The sequence below is a fragment of the Schistocerca gregaria genome, chromosome 3 (assembly GCF_023897955.1).
Source record: "Schistocerca gregaria isolate iqSchGreg1 chromosome 3, iqSchGreg1.2, whole genome shotgun sequence".
In the NCBI taxonomy this organism is placed as follows: domain Eukaryota; kingdom Metazoa; phylum Arthropoda; class Insecta; order Orthoptera; family Acrididae; genus Schistocerca; species Schistocerca gregaria.
In genome coordinates this window covers 417,910,321-417,925,158 of record NC_064922.1, presented here as the reverse complement: position 1 = coordinate 417,925,158, position 14,838 = coordinate 417,910,321, and the positions used below count along the sequence as shown (strand labels likewise).

At 36.3% G+C, this 14,838-nt stretch overlaps 1 protein-coding gene across 1 annotated transcript in view; it reads left to right on the top strand.

Annotated features, from left to right (window-relative positions):
- Positions 1-14,838, top strand: part of LOC126354333 (proton-coupled folate transporter-like) — a 231,414-nt gene that overhangs the window by 156,592 nt on the left and 59,984 nt on the right. Inside the window, exons 6-8 of the mRNA XM_050003899.1 lie at positions 665-806; positions 3,087-3,188; positions 13,916-14,053. Coding sequence (XP_049859856.1) covers positions 665-806; positions 3,087-3,188; positions 13,916-14,053 — 382 coding nt within the window. The remainder of the gene's footprint in view (positions 1-664; positions 807-3,086; positions 3,189-13,915; positions 14,054-14,838) is intronic.

The following is a 14,838-nucleotide window of genomic DNA, read 5'->3' as shown; positions in this document are numbered from 1 at the left end:
CTTCTTCATCTTCTGCCATGTTTCCCAGACGCTTGTTGTCAGTGAGGATAGTGCTCACTTTCCACACTTCTCTGCTTGGAAGTAGACAAAAATAAATGAACATACATGAAAGCTTAACCAGAACTTCAGGCTTGTTTATTTGAATCATTTTATTAAAGTCTGAAAGAACAGAGTAAAAGTAAGGAAGCCTAAACAAATGTTTGTTTTCCACGTATATCTACAAAACAAATTAACATTATTCAAATTCAAATAAAATGCTTACGGTGAAAGGCTCTTATAAGAATAGAGCACAAATTGGAAAATAACACTTAGGAAGAGATTTTGTGACAATTGCAATATTATCTGTTTATCCATTAGAGTATTGGGATGTTTAAATGAGTGATTGTTTAGGTCTGGATAAGTATTTGATGTTCAGTTTTCCATGCAGTGGACTTTCTTTTTAGTACAAGACTAAGGATGGAATATTTCTGAAACATAAAATTTATTGCTGGAGTAATCATTGCACTCCCTGTTCCTGTTGACAAGAGAGCAGTCATTGATTTAACATTTGTTGGTAGCAAGTAAGGGAACAATTTATGCATGTCTGACAGTGCTAAAATAAATTAATTTTATTTAGTAAAATTATGTATTTCTGCTACTTTATCATTCTGATCTATATTTTCAGGATTCAAATGTGAAATGTGTATTCCTTCAAGAGACAGTAGTGGAAGTTTTTAAGGTGAGCTTCAAATGGCGACCAAACTATGGGCGTGCCATTGTACTATTGTCAGCTACAGCACTGTCATTCTATGTTGTAACACTAATAGGTAGGTACAGCTTCCATTTTTCTATCATGGATATATTAAATATAGAATAAATGCAAACCCATATGCCTGTATTTGCATTAAACTTGTAGTTCACACCATCTGATCTGTAAAATCACTGGATTTTGGTTAATGTTTTTTGACCTCACTGTGGATACTCACTGAATCAGAATTACTAGGGATGGCGGAGAGGGGGGGGGGGGGAGTAGTTATAGATTGTTTTCATTGAATTCATATGTAAAATCTTTGCCCTAGCCCGTACACCATTCCACAGTTTAAATATACTGTTCTGGAAGATCCCAGTGACCACCTGGTACACAGTTTTTTTTCTTCCCATTTCACCATCAGGCTGTAAAAATAAGTATCATCTGTAGTGTCAAAATCTTAGTAAATCATCATTAGATGATCTGTTTAAAACAAAAGAAAAAAGGGGATGGTAAAGTACTAATACACTGAATTATAAAATTAAACCAACTTCTGTGCACAACTACATGCACTTGAATAGGTTATGTAGTGTATGACTGAACATGTTAGGAGAGATTCTCACAATGTAGAAAATCTGTGCTCTGATTGTTGGAACTGAAGGTTACAATTAAGTATATTATGGTATCAACTTGTTAATGTTTAAATCACAATTTTTTTCTACCTTAGGGCCAGCAGCAGATTATATTTCTGATAATGCCATGATTATTAGAATGATGCACCAGAATAGCTGCTTATAATCACTAATCTATATTCACAACTGACTGTTTCATCGGCATCTATCACAATTGTCAAGTAGGCCTGGACTGATGTGACATCCATATTACATTGTTAGCGAACTTTCTTATAACTGTTACTATTTTGATAAGATGGTAAATGACATAAATATATTGAAAATAGGACATTAATTATAGTTTGACAATTGTTTCACAGTTCAACTCTTACCAATAATTGCAACCATATCAAATGTGTATTGGTGGAGAAGCCAAACTAATGTACGGTCCCTGAACAAGTGTAGCAGATTTTTCAGTAGTTCCCGAAGCAACAGTCTGGATGATCGATCTGGCTTTGTAACATCAGCCAACATGGCCTTGCTGTGTCAACATTGCAAATAGCTGAAAGAAAAAGGAAAGTAAAACTCCTCTCCATTGTTTAATAAAGTGGTATCGTGTTGGGTACAATATGCTTGAAGTAAAGTAGTCCACCCAGTTTGTATCCGGCTGGGGACTACTCAGGATGACGATATTGTAGTATCAAGGAAATCATATCTGGCATTCTTCAGGTTGGAGTGTGGAACATTATATCCCTTAATTGGATACATAAGTTAGAGAATTTAAAAATAGAAATAACACTGACCGTAAGTTCAATGATTGGGTTTTTAATAGAATTGACAGATACTAAGAAAAATAGATCATATCTACAAGGTTAAAGTAGTAGTAAATAAGCTAGTGGGTAAGGTGTGATGAAATAAGTTGCAGTACCTGAAAGAATGCTCTAAACAAGGAAGATAGTACTAAAATGTTGCTGGAAAAACTGAGAAGTAGGCCTAAAACAAAGGAATGAAATCTTATTAACTGAAAGATGGGGTAGGCAAGACAGATAACAGTAAAAATGTGATTGGTGGGTGTGTCCTGGATTATTCTGGACATTATTTAATGTAACATTAACAGTGTCTATAGATGCAAACTTGTTACGACATAATTAGTGAACAGCAAAAATTGTGAATAAATAATGTTGAATGTTCTACTGATTGTCTCATCAGATTAGTATTAGTTGTCTGCTTTGTGCAATATGTAATATTCTTATTATCCAGTTGACTGGAAGCTTTAAAAGCCATCTGTATCACACAAATACCATCTGCTGGCCTGTGAAAGCATTAGCAAATTTCTGTACCATATCTCTAACTTCCAATCAGCTTAACTCTTAAGTTTTCATAATGAGATGTTTGTGGCAGTCTTCCTAAATCAAAAACTTGCACTCCCTTAGACTATACTTCACTTGAGAAAATGAAATGGTCACCAGGATCAAAGATTGAGATGCAGTTGGTAGTTTGATAACTTTCAGTCTGTTCCTTGACAGATTATACTTGTTGTCTGTAAAACGATCTTCACAAGTTTTACTGTAATGGAGAACCATGTTTATAGCTTTCAGAATATGAGCAGACATTTCTGGAAACAGTGCCTATACAGTCACTACACACCTGCCAGTTACAATATAAACAAATGTACTAATCAGTTGTTACATGAGGATACTTATGTACAATAAGTGTACCCAATCACACCTGGAACTGTTATTTTACAGGAGAAGGTGGCATTATGTACCTATACACAATCAAGAAGTTTGGGTGGACTGTTGAAGATTATACGAGGCTATCCATAGCTGCTCTTTCCATGTCAGCAATTTGTAAGTATCTTACATCTAATTATTTATTCTTTTGCTGTGCATCAATATATCCACTACTACTACCATTATGAGTTTAGTGTTTAGTACTATTTTATCTCAAATTATTACTGTTGTTTGAAATTTAGGACTTTGTTTTGAATAAAATGTCAACACCAGTTGCACTTTTCTTTTTAAATTAACAACCATGACCAGCTTCAACTCCCAAAGGTATTACATAGTGCTTTACGTCAGGTGTCTTGTGAGAAGACATAATGACTTGTCCCAGGATGCCAGGCATAAGTCGCTGGATAATGATCTTGGGGGCTGAAACTGGTCACAGTTGTTAAAATAAAAAATAAAAGTGGAACTGATGCAGCATTTTATTTAAAATCAATACTACAGTTGTTAGTTGGTTAGGTACATGTTCTATCGATCAGTCTCATGGTAAACATTATTATGTGGAATGTGTCAAGTATAGATTTATTTATTCATATTCAAGAATTCATGTATGGTATAGAATAAAGGAGATATGATTTCAATTTATTTTTGAAAGTATTACTGCTATCTGTCAAACATTTTATTTCATCCAGTGATTCCTTAAAAAGGTTTACAGCAGCACATTTTATCCCTTTCTGTGCCAAAGATAGGTTAAATAGAGGCTAATCTAAGTCTTTCTTTCCTTGGTAATATAATCACGAGTGTCACTGTTGTTTTTAATCTGGGCCATGTTGTTGAGAACAAATGTCATTACTGAGTAAATGTACTTGAGGCTGTTGTAACAATTTCTAACCTTTCAAACAGATGTCTACTAGATGTATGACTATGAGCCCCACACATTATTCTAAACACTTTCTTTTGAGCCGTGAACACTTTGTGCCTAAGTGTTGAGGTACCCCAAAATATTATTCCGTATGACATCAGAGAGTGAAAATTTGCGAATTATGTTAGGTTACTAATTTCCATATCCTCAAAACTGGCAATTATTCTGAATTTTCCAGTTAAGATTCTCATCTATACGTACTCCAAAAAACTTACCAATAGGCTATCTGAGCATGACTCATGGCCAGACGCAAACTACCATACATCATACAGCCTGCACTCATACACTCATTATATACATTCCCATACAGGGCAGAAATTTTAATTGAAAGCCATGTGTTCCATAAAAGCTGTAGTCACTGAAGTGCCTATTTCTTCAACATGCAAGCATGTCTGAAGGATCATTGTATTGGACTTAGGAATTACAATATTGAAGTTAATAATGACTTAATGCATCTGATTTCCCCCCCCCCCCCCCCCCCCCCCCAGTTCTCTCTTAAGTATTATTTCCAAACAGTACAGATGATCAGCTTGTTACTATTATGATCTAGATTGCAGAACACAGATTGATAAATTACACATCCTACAAATGGTTTGCTGAAATTATCACACAGCAGTGATAGATCTTCACTTAACTATTGGCTGTTGACTTCCTGAGACTTCGTTCATGATGTCTATTTATAGACATACATATTACAGAAATTACAAAACAATGAAAATCATGACTATTACATTTTGGATATTAACATAAAAGATAGAGAAATGAAAGATATAAGATACAATAGGTGATGAGGTAAATTTGTTTTTGTGAAAAGTGTATACTTATGAAATGAATAAGTAATAGAAGCAAATTTTATGGAAGCAAAGTTTTTATGTTGTCAAGGATTACCAAAGTTTTCTAAGAATTTTCTAGATAGTGAAATTTTTAAATTGGAGTAATTAATAAACTAACAGCTTATTTAAGCAAAAGGAAACATTAAATACAAAATCAAATAGGGGTAATGCAGGAGTAGGTTTAATAATGAATAAAAAAATAGGAGTGCAGGTAAGCTGCTACAAACAGCATAGTGAACGCATTATTGTGGACAAGATAGACACGATGCCCACACCTACTACAGTAGTACAAGTTTATATGCTAACTAGCTCTGCAGATGATGAAGTAGTTAATGAAACATATGATGAGATGAAAGAAATTATTCAGGTAGTGAAGGGAGATGAAAATTTAATAGTCATGGGTGACTGGAATTCGACAGTAGGAAAAGGAAGAGAAGGAAACATAGTAGGTGAAAATGGATTGGGGCTAAGAAATGAAAGAGGAAGCTGCCTGGTAGAATTTTGCTCTGAGCATAACTTAATCATAGTTAACATTTGGTTCAAGAATCATGAAAGAAGGTTGTATACATGGAAGAACCCTGCAGATACTAGAAGGTTTCAGATAGATTATATAATGGTCAGACAGAGATTTAGGAACCATGTTTTACATTGTAAGACATTTCCAGGGGCAGATGTGGAATCTGACCACAATCTATTGGTTATGAACTGTAGATTAAAACTGAAGAAACTGCAAAAAGGTGGGAATTTAAGGAGATGGGACCTGGATAAACTGAAAGAACCAGAGGGAGAGCATAAGGGAACAACTGACAAGAATGGGGGAAAGAAATACAGTAGAAGAAGAATAGGTAGCTTTGAGGAATGAAATAGTGAAGACAGCAGAGGATCAAGTAGGTAAAAATACCAGGGCTAGTAGAAATCCTTGGGTAACAGAAGAGATACTGAATTGAATTGATGAAAGGAGAAAATACAAAAATGCAGCAAGTGAAGCAGACAAAGAGGAATACAAATGTCTCAAAAATGAGATCGACAGGAAGTGCAAAGTGGCTAAGCAGGGATGGCTAGAGGATGAATGTGAGGATGTAGAGGCTTATCTCATGAGGGGTAAGATAGATATTGCCTACAGGAAATTTAAAGAGACCTTTGGAGAAAAGAGAACCACTTGCATGAATATCAAGAGCTGAGATGGAAACCAAGTTCTAAGCAAAGAAGGGAAAGCAGAAAGGCGGAAGGAGTATATAGAGGGTCTATACAGGGGCGATGTTCTTGAGGACTATATTATGGAAATGGAAGAGCAGGTAGATGAAGATGAAACAGGAGATATGATACTGCGTTGTTGTGGTCTTCATTCCTGAGACTGGTTTGATGCAGCTCTCCATGCTACTCTTTCCTGTGCAAGCTTCTTCATCTCCCAGAACCTACTGCAGCCTGCATCCTTTTAAATCTTCTTAGTGTATTCATCTCTTGGTCTCCCTCTATGATTTTTACCCTCCACACTGCCTGCCAGTACTAAATTGGTGATCCCTTGATGCCCCAGAACATGTCCTACCAACCAATCACTTCTTATAGTCAAGTTGTACCACAAATTACTCTTCTCCCCAATTCTATTCAGCACCTCCTCATTAGTTATGTGATTTACCCATCTAATTTCAGCATTTTTCTGTAGCACCACGTTTTGAAAACTTCTATTCTCTTCTTGTCTGAACTATTTATCATCCATGTTTCACTTCCATACATTGCTACACTCCATACAAATACTTTCAGAAATGGCTTCCTGACACTTAAATCTATACCCGATGTTAACACATTTCTCTTCTTCAGAAACGCTTCTCTTGCCATTGTCAGTCTACATTTTATATCCTCTCTACTTCAACCACATCAGTTATTTTGCTCCCCAAATAGCAAAACTCATTTACTACTTTAAGTGTCTCATTTCTTAATATAATTCCCTCAGCATAACCCAATTTAATTAGACTACATTCCATTATCCTCATTTTGATTTTGTTGATGTTCTTCTTATAACCTCCTTTCAAGATAATGTCCATTCTGTTCAACTACAGTTCCAAGTCCTTTGCTGTCTCTGACAGAATTACAATGTCAGTGGTGAACCTCAATGATTTTATTTCTTCTCCTTGGATTTTACTTCCTACTCCAAATTCTTCTTTCATTTCCTTTACTGCTTGCTCAATATACAGTTTGAATAACATTGGCCATAGGCTACAACCCTGTCTCACTCCCTTGCCAACCACTGCTTCCCTTTCATGCCCCTTGACTCTTAAACTGTCATCTGGTTTCTGTACAGTTTGTAAATAGCCTTTCACTCCCTGTTCTTTACACCTTCCACCTTCAGAATTTGAAAGGGAGTATTCCAGTCAACATTGTCAAAAGCTTTCTTTAAGTCTACAAACGCCAGAAACATAGGTTTGCCTTTCCTTAATCTATTGTATAAGATAAGTCATAGGGTCAGTATTGCCTCAGGTGTTCCAACATTTCTACGGAATCCAAACTGACCTCCCCAAGGTCGGCTTCTAGCAGTTTTTCCATTTGTCTGTAAAAAAATTGTGTTAGTATTTTGCAGCTGTAACTTATTAAACTGATAGTTCAGTAATTTTCACATCTGTCAACTCTTGCTTTCTTTGGGATTGATATTATTATATTCTCTTGGAAGTCTGAGGATATTTCACCTGTCTCATATATCTTGCTCACCAGATGGTAGAGTTTTGTCAGGACTGGGTCTCCTAAGGCCGCCAGTAGCTCTAATGGAATGTTGTCTACTCCGGGGGCCTTGTTTCGACTCAAGTCTTTCAGTGCTCTGACAAACTCTTCTCGCAGTATCGTATCTCCCTTTTCATCTTCCTTTACATCCTCTTCCATTTCCACAATATTGTCCTAAAGTACATCGCCCTTGTATTGAGCCTCTATATACTCCATCCACCTTTCTGCTTTCCCTTCTTTGCTTAGAACTGGGTTTCCACCTGAGCCCTTGATGTTCATACAAGTGGTTCTCTTTTCTCCAAAGGTCTCTTTAATTTTCCTGTAGGTAGTATCTGTCTTACCCCTAGTTATATATGTCTCTGCATCCTTACATTTGTCCTCCAGCCATCCCTTCTTAGCCATTGTGCACTTCCTGTTTATCTCATTTTTGAGATGTTTGTATTCCTTTTTGGCTGCTTTATTTAGTGCATTTTTGTATCTTCTTCTTTTATCAATTAAATTCAGTATATCCTCTGTTACCCAAGGATTTCTACTAGCCCTCGTCTTTTTACCTACTTGATCCTCTGCTGTCTTCACTATTTCATTCCTCGAAGCTACCCATTCTTCTTCTACTGTATTTCTTTCCCCCATTCTTCTCAATAGTTCACTAATGCTCTCCCTGAAACTCTGTACAACCTCTTGTTTTTTCAGTTTATCTGGGTCCCATCTCCGTAAATTCCCACCTTTTGCAGTTTCTTCAGTTTTTATCTACAGTTCATAACCAATAGATAGTGGTCGGAGTCCACATCTGCCCCTGGAAATGTCTTACAATTTAAAGCATGCTTCCTAAATCTCTGTATTACCATTATATATACTGTCTGAAACCTTCCAGTATCTCCATGCCTTGTCCGTGTATACAACTTCTTTCATGATTCTTGAACCAAGTGTTACCTATAATTAAGTTAGGCTCTGTTCAAAATTTTACCCCCATTCCATATTCACCTATTACATTTCCTTCTCTTCCTTTTCCTACTACCAAATTCCTGTCACCTATAACTATTAAATTTTCATCTGATTTCACTATCGGGATAATTTCTTTTATCTCGTCACACATTTCGTCGATCTCTTTGTCATTTGGAGAGCTTATGGTATATAAACTTGTGCTATTGTGGTAGGCATGGGCTTTGTGTCTATCTGGGCCACAATAATGCCTTTACTATGCTGTTTGTAGTAGCTTACCCGCACTCCTGTATTTTTATTCATCATTAAACCTACTCCTACTTTACCCCTATTTGATTTTGTGTTTATAACCTTGTATTCACCTGACTAGAAGTCTTGTTCCTCCTGCGACTGAACTCACTAATTCCCACTATATCTATCTTTAACCAATCCATTTGCTTTTTTAAATTTTCTAACCTACCTGCCTGATTAAGGGATCTGACATTCCACGCTCCGATCCATAGAACACCAGTTTTCTTTCTCCTGATAATGATGTCCTCCTGTGTCGTCCCTGCCTGGAGATCTGAATTGGGGACTATTTTACCTCCGGAACATTTTACCCAAGAGGACACCATCATCATTTAATCATACAGTAAAGCTGCATATCCTCGGGAAAAATTACGGCTGTAGTTTCCCCTTGCTTTCAGCCGTTGGCGGTACCAGCACAGCAAGGCCGTTTTGGTTAATGTTGCAAGGCCAGATCAGTCAATCATCCAGACTGTTGCCCCTGCAACTACTGAAAAGGCTGCTGCCCCTCTTCAGGAACCACGTGTTTCTCTGGCCTCTCGACAGATACTCCTCCATTGTGGTTGCATCTACAGTGCAGCAATCTGTATCGCTGAGGCACGCAAGCCTCCCGACCAATGGCAAGGTCCATGGTTCATGGTGAATGATATTTGTGATAAGGGAATAAAATAAATTATAGTAGTTGCTGGAGCTTGACCTATTGTCCTCTTGGCAGACAGCCTTGCAGGATGTCTTCTCACATCCACCACTTACAAAACTCTGATTGTCACAATCAATTGTATGAAATTTAAAATTTCTACCATTGACTACAGTATGATTGGAGAACATATACTTCCAATGCCCCTCATGTTGCCCTTTTAATAATCAAATGGTATGTACACTGATTCAGTGACATATATGTATCTCTTCATTTTGTCACTAAAATAAAAATATAATTTATCTTGGCATCATGCTTCATTCTCTATTAGCATGGACTCAAATCTTCAGTTTGTTAGCACTTATTTTCGGTTTTCCTAACTCCACAGTTTCATCTTGTTATTGTCCTTTGTCCTGGTAGAGAGGACGTTGTGGAGAACTGTTCAGTTAAAGTGTTTAGTGTTCCTGAACTGCGTTTTTTCACTGACAGAATCAAAGAATGAAACAGATAAACTTATATCAATGAAATTTGTTCAGAAATGCTGAAACTGTAACATCATAAATATGCAATGACACTGAAATGTTGGTACCAATTGGGTTAAATATTACATTTGTCACCACACGTAAGTTTGGGAGCTGTTTTGGTAACAAAACTTTCACTCTAGCATATCTATATGAAAGTTGCTGGTGGACTTATTCTGCCATGTCCTGCCAGAATTCTAACCATAATGAATACTTGTAACAGCCAGTGCTCCGAATTACTGAACTATTTTGTCCTGACTCATGACCAGCATCAGAGTTCTCTGAGTGATAGTTTATTTAAGTATGCAGATGGACTTCTGGCAACTGAATCACTATCTGTCTGAAACAACATTTTGATTCTGTGAAATACCTTCCTTCCAGGGTTACCAGTATAACAAGTTATGCAAAACAGCATCTGAGCCCCTCATGAGCTTACTTGGAACGTTAACATGGTGAGAGCCTTGCCCAAAAAGTGAAGATATTGACATTTGTTATGGTCTGTTTCACTGTTTTGATGAGTACTGAACATCATACATTCACTTTAGAATGAAAGAATCAGTCTGGATTCTTTTTAAAAGGTTAGGCATGTATGATCATATTTTCAGTTTATCATCTGGTGACAAAAGGCCAAAATACTTAACAAAATATTTTCTCAGAGTCTGTTGTTGGTAAGACATCCATATGGGTTTTTAGATAATTAATTTATTCTAGTAATAATATCAGTATTTTTATACAGCTTAATGGATTAACCATTTTGAATTTGTTGTATAACTGTTTTCACTGAACATATTGGTTAATTCTTTGTTGACAATTTCCACCGTTCTCTTCATCAGGAAAGCAACTGATTGTCAAAGGAGTAAGACAATCATGTAGCTCTATATACTGCAGTAGTTTCTGCTATTATCAGAGTTTACATTGGTGCCAACAATGACACATCATCCACAGTATCTTTGTTTTCATTACAGTGTACAACAATGGCCATAATCATGCAGTCCATTGATATCAGGTGCCTGCTTGCATACATTGATGAATGTATAGCTTGAGCCTTTATTAAAATTGTTGGCACACATTATAATTTCCGCAGCTTATTTGATGATTGGGTCCCCATATCTTGAAGTGTGGGTTAGACTACATGTCTGCTTCACATGCCAGCTGCCACAAGGCCACCAGCAAACACAACACAGCCTGATGCTGACACCATGTGTCTGTTGGTGGCCACAAGCTTCATTGCGTTCAGTAAAGTGTAATCTGATAATACATTCACAGCCAATGCAGCTCTTTGATGAAACATATACTGTACTATAGTTGAATGTGCCCTTTAAATGTTATCTTGCTTTGTAACATATTATCAGTTTAGCCTTGGTCACAGTTATGTCTTACATTTCTAGTAGCAGTACTGAGCATTAATTTGTATTTTTTGATTGAGTTGACACTGGTGTGCAGGAAATTGTGTACAATATCTTGCTCAGTGTTTAATAGGGGCCAACATAGGCTACCACAGTCTCATAGTCTGATATCAGGAAATGCAAAAGACCACTGCTTGACAATTGCACAAGGAAAGATAACAGAAATAGAAAAGCACAAAAGAAAGAAAGAAAGAAGGTTAGAGTTCGCTGTCACGTGGACAACAAGGTCATTAGAGATATAGCACAAACTGGGATCTGTGAAGGGACCATGGCAGCATTTCCCTTAAGTCATTTACAGAAATCATGGAATACCTAAATCTGGATGGTCAGGCAGGGATTTGAACTGTCATCCTTGTGAATATGGGTCATGCCTGCTAACCACAATGCCACCTCTCTCAGTAAATGTAAAAGAGATGTCAGGAGTATAACTTAAAGATTTCTAAAACTCGTGGAACATCTGTAGCTTTGAAATAAATGAAAACAGTAGTCAAACTCTGTGAAACCTGCAACAAATCTCTTTGCCCACCTTGTTTTTCAGAGACATACTGATTGCTTTGTACCTGCATCCTGCTCACCTATTCAATAACTGTGTGTTGGACAAGTTAATTAATTTTGATTGTAGTTTACTTATTGTTTACAACAATTTTTCTTTCTAATTTTTGTTGTGATGTAATTAGGCAGCAGCAGTCAGTGTCCTAATGGTGCTGAGATGTGATATATCTGGAGGCATCCTAGATTGTTTTTCCCTTCAAAACTTTGACCTATAACCGATATAAGTAAATAAGGAGTCAAAATATATTAATTTTGTGTGATTTTGAGTTTTTTGTTGATGTGAACTGATGTGGCAGTGTGGCTACTAGCAAGCACACTGCTTCTAGTGTTGAGGCTCTGCAGTGTCCACTGGCAGCCTCATGGATGTCAACATGTTAAACAAGGGCTTATGCTTTTCATAAGGCTATCTGTAAAATTCAGGTTTTTCTACAGTTCTATGCTTTATGTGCCACTCAGTGTTTGGTAACACACTGGGAAATCACTTGAATAGACTGTTCTACATAGCTACTGCCAAAGTCTGATAGAATTTTGTAAACATCTGTATGCGCCCTGAGTTATTACTACCTGAAAATATTTGAAATCTCCACAATTAATGATTCATCGGTCACTTTGGTATAACTTTATAAAAACAGTTTCTGTCTGCTTCTTAAACTTCGTGATTTTCATGGTAGCAGGCTGTAAATTGACAGTGCTATTAACTTGTGTGTTTTACGATCCACCATTGTGGTAAAGTACTCAAGGAGGCATTCATCAAAAAATTCATTTATTTGAAGGGTCGTGGTAGTGATTTCATTTTGTCTATATATGGTCACTCCTGCATTGCATTTACTGGTTTGGCAGTAACATGATATTAGCTTATATCCATCAAAGTGTAAATATTCGATTTCACTCATTTCCTTGTGATGTTCTAATATGAACAAGACATTGACATACACCCACCTGCTTTCTCAATTTCCTGTTTGGCTATTAGAAGTTCATCCTCTTTATTTTTGAATATTTGTGATATTTAGATGGTATGTTCCTTAAGATTCGCAGCCATACTACAGTATACTTTTATACTGGTAGTTTTTGTAGATGTAACTATATTTATTTTGCAGTTCTGTCTATAGGAAGAATACACCATATGAAAGAGCTAGAGGACACATTGGAAATCATTGTGATTTGATGGATACTGGTTTGGACAGACCAGGTGCTTGTAATAAATAACCATTCAAGTAGCCTGAGATGCTAAGAAAGGTGCACCAGCTCATTGTCATCATCATCACGATCATGATCATCATCATTATCATCACTGCCATCTTCAAGCCTGGTGGAAGAAGACAGGTGGGAGGCTTGTAATGTAAACAGTTGCAAAGACAATGTAACTTTATAGATTCTGTGCGTGCGTTGCAAAAAAAGTATCCATCTTAAAAAGCGCTGTGTGTATCTTCATGTAATGAGAGGTGTGGGCTAGACCACTGAGCCATATGGCATTATTATTATTGTGTTCCTCTTATTCTATTTGGGATTCTAGTTAGACAGTATTTTATTGACCTACACATAAGGATTGTGGGGAGAAGGTTAGTTGAACTTAAGTCATGAGTGTATGTATACGGAATGTCACTATTTGATGATGTGTATCCATTAATTAACTTTGTGTGAAACATTGGCAGGTACTGATGAAAGCAAGCTATCATTAAACATTATTTATTACTTAAGAAAATGACTGTGCAGATCTTCACAAATTAATATGTAAGTTGTAGTGTCAACTTATAATAAAATTGATGATGAACTTATATATCTATAGTACAATGTCCATCTCCTTCTTCTCATTCTTCTTCATTGGAAAGAAATGTTTACTGTCTTTTGACATGCCAGTTTTGTTTTATGTATTTGTTTTATGTAATTTGTATTATATTATTACTGTTGGTAGTCAGTTTCATATCAACATAGTCCTTCTGACTACTCAGAAAATTACGTTTTGAAACTATCCATTCTTACACTATAATATTATTTATCTATAATATTATTTATCTAAATAACGTATATTTTATTTCATTTTAGGTACATTTGGAACTATTTACATTTTTGTAAATGTTCTTCACTTTTCTGAAACACTTGTTGCTGCATTTGGTTTCGTTTGCAAGATCATATCTGCATTTCTGGCAGCTTTTTCACCGTATTCATGGTACCTTTACCTAGGTAAGTTAATGAGTTGTCAATCACACTTTTTTAATCATTTATACTGAAATTGCAAATGATTGCACTACTAAAGATTTTTCAAGCAAAGATGGTGAAGTTTTTGGAAACAATAATCTGATTTATGCAGTTAAATATTTGTTATGATAATCGTATTATTAGGGAGGAAACTATTAAACAGAATGAAAACAAGGACAAGCAATTAATCATATACTGGTGAATGATGAGTGACATATACATACAATTAAAACAGATAATCCCTCTAGATTGTTACACAAACAGTCACTCAGTCTATATCTCATGTGTTAGTTTCACAATGAATGATGGATGGAGTAGTATTGAGATTTTATGACATATGGCTCCACGTACGTTTGGTATTAGCCATTACATATCTGTTTGGTGGTGGTGTCTGTGAAGATTATTTTCATTGGGAGCAGGGTGTGGGCTGGGGTGGGACAGAGGGGGCACAGGATCTCCCCTCCTCTGCCTATCACTGCCTCCAGGGTGATACAGTCTTAATAAGATATTATTATATCATTGGTAGCCATTGAGAACACATTTTCTTGTACTTCAGTCTGATAGGCATCAGCCTTCTTTTCATGCATTTATTTCATGAAAGTCGTGTAAACTGGAAAGCAAGTGTTGTTATAATGATGTGCCTGTTCTCACAAAATATCATATGAAATGTATCCAAAGTTCATTAGTTATTATTGACAGTTACCTATTTCTATCTTCAGTGTGACATTCTCAGTTGCGTTGTGTTAGTCAGTCTCTATGTATCTGATGGC